The following is a 6,381-nucleotide window of genomic DNA, read 5'->3' on the forward strand; positions in this document are numbered from 1 at the left end:
GTGTGATGGTAGATGCTGGGAGAAGGGGGAAGTGTGTGATGGTAGATGCTGGGAGAAGGGGGAAGTGTGTGGTGGTAGATGCTGGGAGAAGGGGGAAGTGTGTGGTGGTAGATGCTGGGAGAAGGGGGAAGTGTGTGATGATAGATTTTGGGAGAAGGGGGAAGTGTGTGATGGTAGATTTTGGGAGAAGGGGGAAGTGTGTGATGGTAGATTTTGGGAGAAGGGGGAAGCGTGTGATGATAGATTTTGGGAGAAGGGGGAAGTGTGTGATGGTAGATGCTGGGAGAAAGGGGAAGTGTGTGATAGCAGATTTTGGGAGAAGGGGGACGGTGTGATGGTCAGTAGATTTTGGGAGAAGGGGGAAGTGTGTGATGGTAGATGCTGGAAGAAGTGGGAAGTGTGATGGTCAGCAGATTTTGGGAGAAGGGGGAAGAAGAGGGAGCGAAGGGGCGGGGTGGGGGGCGTTCCGATGTTTGAAAGAGGCGGCATTTCGTTTGTTGACTGTATTGACTGTAGTTACTCGAGTTGCTTCAGGGAGTGAGAATGCTCTCTCTCTCTTTCTCTCTCTGCCTGCCTGCCTGTCTGTGTGTCTGTCAGTGTGTCAGTCTGTCTCTCTCTCTCCGTTTCTTTATCTCTATCTTTCTCTTTTTCTGCCTTTCTCTTTCTCAGTATGTGTTCCCTCTCTGCCTGTCTCTTTCAGTGTCTCTCTCTTTCTCTTCCTCCCTCTCTCTTTCTCTCATTTTAATTCAGGTTGAGAAGATATTTTTGGTTCGACGATGAGTTTGATTTGTAAAAATGGGCGTGTGTTCCCCTGTCACTGTTCCGTTTGCCAGTTCGCCGTGTGTGTGTGTGTGTGTGTGTGTGTGTGTGTGTGTGTGTGTGTGTGTGTGTGTGTGTGTGTGTGTGTGTGTGTGTGTATGCGCGCGCGCGCGCGTGTATGTGCGTGTGTTGTGCCGGTGTGTATGTGTGCGTATGTTGTTCCGGTGTGTGTGTGTGTGTGTGTGTGTGTGTGTGTGTGTGTGTGTGTCTGCGCGCGCGTGCGCGTGTATGTGCGTGTGTTGTGCCGGTGTGTATGTGTGCGTGTGTTGTTCCGGTGTGTGTGTGTGTGTGTGTGTGTGTGTGTGTGTGTGTGTGTGTGTGTGTGTGTGTGTGTGTTTGTGTGTATGTGTCCTTCCTATGTTTTAGCATCGAATTGACAGAGTAATAGCTATTTATCTTGATAGATAGAAAACCAACAACTTTCGAGTCAAACAAAAAGAAAAAAAAAAGAAAAAAAGAAGAAGAGGAAGACACAAACAATCAAGCTATATGCCCGCACACTTTAATACTGTTACTGCATATACTTATCCTTTTGAACTAAATTTCAACAAACCTAAAGTGACATAACAAGCCCCAACTCCATTTGTCAGTACTCCCGACAAAATATTATTATTATGTCAGTCAGTTTAAAAACAAAGAAAGAAACATTTCTCCGCATCATTTACGAAGCACAGTGTAAGTGTTGCTAAACAAGAATGTATTCGTCGACACAGTATTGTAATGTTCAATGTTCAATGTAATTGAACCTCTGTGAAACCAGTCGCTTGATCATTATTCATGTAGCACGGTGTAAATATTGGTAAAGAAGAACGTATGTACAGGCATGATATTGTATGTTCAACTTACCCATTGGGACGCTGTGAAACAAATCGTTAGATCAACTGAGCAATTAGTAAAAACACTTTTTGAAGAGTATATTTCAATTAATGTTCATTAACTTGTCAAAAGGTAAATATTGGTAAAGAAGAACCTTATATACACAGGCATAATATTGTTTGTTCAACTTATCCATTGAGCCAACTAACTGACCATTGAGCTCAACTGAGTAATTAGTAAAAAGCTTTTTGAAGAGCGTATGTCAATGAATTTTCTATAACTTGTCAAAAGATAAATATTGGTAAAGAAGAAACATGTGTAAAGGCATGATACTGTAATGTTCAACTCACACATTGAGCCTCTGTGAAACTGATCGTTAGATCAACTGAGTGTATGTGAGTGTATGTGAATCAATGTTCGTTTGATTGTCAAAAGGTAAATATTGGAACAGAACATGTGTACAAGCACAATATTGTAATGTTCAACTTTCACATTGAGCTGCTGTGAAACTAATCGTTAGATCATTTGAGCAATTATCAAAAAGCTTTTCTGAAGAGCGTATGTCAATTAACGTTCTATAACTTGTCAAAAGATGATAGTGGGGATCGCGTGTGGTTCTACCCACGTATCCAGATGACGTTTGTGATATGATGATTAAAAAATACATCCAATCATGAATAAAGGAAGCCTGAATCCGTTTAGGGTGCGACATTTGCATTCTTCATTATCATACATACATATACATACATATTTCCACGTTGATCAGACTCCTTGAATATTCAACAACAAGCCACCATTTTTCATTAAAATTTTATCACTAATTGTGTGTTTTGATTGGCTTAGATCGGTCACGTGGCGTAGACTTGACCAACGATTGGTGGTTTTATTTGCGGAAAACACTACCATTTAAGGAAACTTGTAAAAGCAAACGACAAAACAGGCACATGGTAAGTGGTCACTGAATAGAAGTGGCATCGACATCTCCAAAATGTTTGCTATCGCACTACGTTACTCAGTGTAGCGTGGTTCGTTTGGAGCCTTTGTCAATCGCGTTCGTTCGCGTAGTAATAGATTTCCGTCATTTCCGATATACGGGTTCGACATACGGGAACTTGAGAGCACTCACCCCAGCCGGTCTTGTCATGAATACTTGGAGGAATAAATGTTGAGTTTAATTCGACATTACGGTGTTCAGTCGTGGTTGAATGCTGAGAACTCTTGTGATCAAGGACCCAACTATTATTAGTGTAGAAAACACTAAACTCAGAAAAGTGTTGGTGTTTTGTTTTTTTCAAGCTGACTTCACCCGAACTGAAATATTTTAAAATCTGGCCTGTACTTATGGCTAACACTTCACATACACATACACACACACACAAACACCATGCATGTGCACATATGAGATTGTTAACAACTTTAAAATATAAAAAAAAGAGAAAAATCTTGGGACAACAACGTATCCCAACACACACGTCTCGGCCAGAACAGAATCGATGAAAAGGCAAGTACATATGAAATAAAAACCCTGATGAGTTTAACAATCACAAGTAATATAACGCAAAGCAGACCAAAAGATTCACGATATATGTAGAATTTACAAATGCACAGTGTGACGCAATGAATGATGCAGACACACTCTACTTGCAGGATATAAAAACAGGAAAGTCATTTCACTGAAATCCTAAATGGATGGAAAAAAAACCCAAACTTTTCAAAGATGTAAATAAGAATAACCCGTTCAGTCAACTTTGGATTTTCCCCTCCAACAGCACCTGCACACCATGTTCACACAGCAGTACATCAGTGCACACGACAGCGCACCCAGACCAAACACGAAGGCAAAGACATCCAGCGCCAGAAACTGGTACAGCGGCATTTTCTGTCCTGCGTAACGCATGTACCCGCCGCCATGCTGCATCACGTGATCCAGCCATTTGGCGGCTTCCTGCATGGGCACCCCATACTGCTGACGGAACAGGGTGGACGCCTTGGAAATGGCCTGCTTGTAGCCAGGCTCCTGTGCCACTGTCAGGATGCGGCTCAGCAGTTCTTCCTGGCTGACGCTGCGGAGGTCCACCACTTCTCCGAAGCCCTTTCTCCGGATCCGTTCACTGTTGTAGTACTGCTCAGCGAAGATGGGGGTGCAGAGGAGAGGGACTGCGTGGAAGAGAGCCTCGTACTGACCGTTCTTTCCGCAGTGACTGACGAACACTTTGGTCTTAGGATGACCCAGCAAGTCGTTCTGAGGCAGCCACTTCAAGGTCACCACTTTGTCTGGGTCTGGGGAAGTCAGGTTGGATCGAAACACCACTTTATAGGGCAGCTTTTGAAAGACGTGAAACAGTTTGTCACTGATGTGTTTAGGGACACCCAGCACAGAGCTACCGAAGGTGACGACGACCACCCCGTGTGTGGCGCTGCCCATGAAGGCCTGGAGCTCAGGGGGCAGAGGCTTGGCGTGCTCTGTCACCGTGCCTCCGATCAGCTTGACGTTGGGAAGCGTGGGCCTGGGGTAGTCCAGGATGTGGTCCATCTCCACCAGCCACACCTCAGCCCGAGCCAGCAAGTCGCTGTTGGATATGTAGGGCAGCTCTGGGGCGTAGATGGACACAACCCCTCTGGGCATGCAAGGGTGAGATACATGCAGTATCATGTGCATGAACATGTTCTTCACTCTCTCAATGAATGTCATGTCGTCAGAGGCATGTGAACCAATCTGTAAAGGGTTCACAGCGGAGGAGTATGGAATTCTCATGGCGTGGGCATCATAAATGGTGCCGATCATGGCGAAGGGGACTTGAAGCTTGTACGGGAGAACAACCAGACTGTAAACAAGAGGCACGTTGTCGATCACTATCAGGTCCGGCTGGATGTCACGTATCGTCCGTTCCAACTCTCTGTTCCGCAATATTTCATCACAAATCTTAACGACTGCCGCCAGCGTGGTCTGTAAAATTTCATCAGCAGGAATTCCTGAAAAATACCCGTCTATGGTCGTTTTCATGATAACATTTTCATGGTCCTCGCTCATTTTGTAAGGAATGGTGGTGATGTTGGTAGCGTCCAGAACACCTTTCTGGGCCAGGTAGTCGGCTACAGCCACCCAGGCTTGGTGACCCAGACCGTGCAGGGTGCGAGCCACCTTGACGTGATACCTGGTGTGGCTTGTGGAGGGGGTGGGAATGAAGACCACACGTTTGGCATCCAGTCCCAGGTCTTGGAGTGACAGCGTCAGCATCCACAGTGTGACGATCCAAACTGTCCACCTCATGGTGGCTTGGAATGGAGATCGACACACACACACACACACACACACACACACACACACACACACACACACACACACACACACACACACACACACACACACACACACACACACACACACACACACACACACACACACACACACACACACACACACACACACACACACACACACACACACACACACACACATTCACACCGTCATTATCATCATGAAGGTTCTGGCAGACTGTTCACACGGATTGAATTTCAGAATAAACTCTAAATGATTTTCCTAAAAGGAAAAGATGACTATCATCATAGATTCATGAACAGTTCGAAATTAACACGAAAACTTATCAAAATAAACGCAACACAACACTATGTGAAATGTTCGCTTTGTCTCAACTTCTCGGACTGTTCGTCTTTCCAACTGATTGTTTGACTTTTACATTTACTCTCCTCTTTCCCAGTGTTCTATGTCTGTCTGTTTGCACGTCCGTACGTACGTACGTGCGTATGTCCATCCATATGTACGTATGTCAATACGTCCGTGCGTCCGCCCGTATATACGTATGTGTGTATGTACTTAATCACGCAGGCACACACACACACACACACACACACACACACACACACACACACATAAAGGGCAATGATCCAGAAATGGCACATTAGAAAGTCCGTGCTTCACAAAAAAGGAGAAAAATACTCATGCTCCCAGTTAATGTATCGCTTAGCTATTTTAAAAGAGACTGATGTGTGTGTGGGTAGAGGTGGGGGTGGTGGTGGGTGTAGAAGCATGTATTTGTGTTTGTGTGTGTGTGGATTAGAAGAGAGAGAGAGAGAGGAGAGAGAGAGAGAGAGAGAGAGAGAGTGTGTATGTGTGGATTAGTGTGTGTGTGTGTGTGTGTGTGTGTGTGTGTGTGTGTGTGCGTGCGTGCGTGTGTGTGTGTGTGTGTGTGTGTGTGTGTGTGTGAGTGTGGTCATCTGTGTGTATACGTGTGTGTGATTGAGCGTTGCGTGCGTGCGTGCGTGCGTGCGTGTGCGTGTGTGTGTGTGTGTGTGTGTGTGGTTGCTACATGTATTGAATAACGTGTTGCTTTTATTGTTTGATAACTACACTTATTGAAGAAGACAGATTTAGGAGAGGGACACACACACACACACACACACACACACACACACACACACACACACACACACAAAGAGAGAGAGACAGAAGGGGAGAGTCGAACCTGTCGGTCACAGGCAACATATATAATAGTCAGTCGTGTCCGACTATGACCATCAGAACAGCAGACGAGACAACTGCTGTTCCGACTATTTGGGCTAGATTATAGTGGACAGTGTCTTGCCCAAGTACATCCCCACTCTCTCGGCCAAGAGGGTTTTAGGACAGTTGGCATTGGGATGGTTCCCAAAGGCCAACTAGCCCACAAGGCTGCAGCGCTAAGAGCCAGTGCACAACCCAATAGTTAACAACACTTGAAGGAAATC

The 6,381-nt window shown here is 45.2% G+C and overlaps 1 protein-coding gene across 1 annotated transcript; it reads right to left on the bottom strand.

Moving 5' to 3' along the window:
• Positions 1-3,373: 3,373 nt before the first annotated feature.
• LOC143292223 (UDP-glucuronosyltransferase 2B33-like) lies at positions 3,374-4,906 on the bottom strand. The gene has a single exon (XM_076602410.1). The coding sequence runs from the start codon at positions 4,904-4,906 to the stop codon at positions 3,374-3,376; it is 1,533 nt and encodes a 510-aa protein (XP_076458525.1).
• Positions 4,907-6,381: the final 1,475 nt, after the last annotated feature.

This window comes from Babylonia areolata, chromosome 18 (genome assembly GCF_041734735.1).
Source record: "Babylonia areolata isolate BAREFJ2019XMU chromosome 18, ASM4173473v1, whole genome shotgun sequence".
Lineage (NCBI taxonomy): Eukaryota > Metazoa > Mollusca > Gastropoda > Neogastropoda > Buccinidae > Babylonia > Babylonia areolata.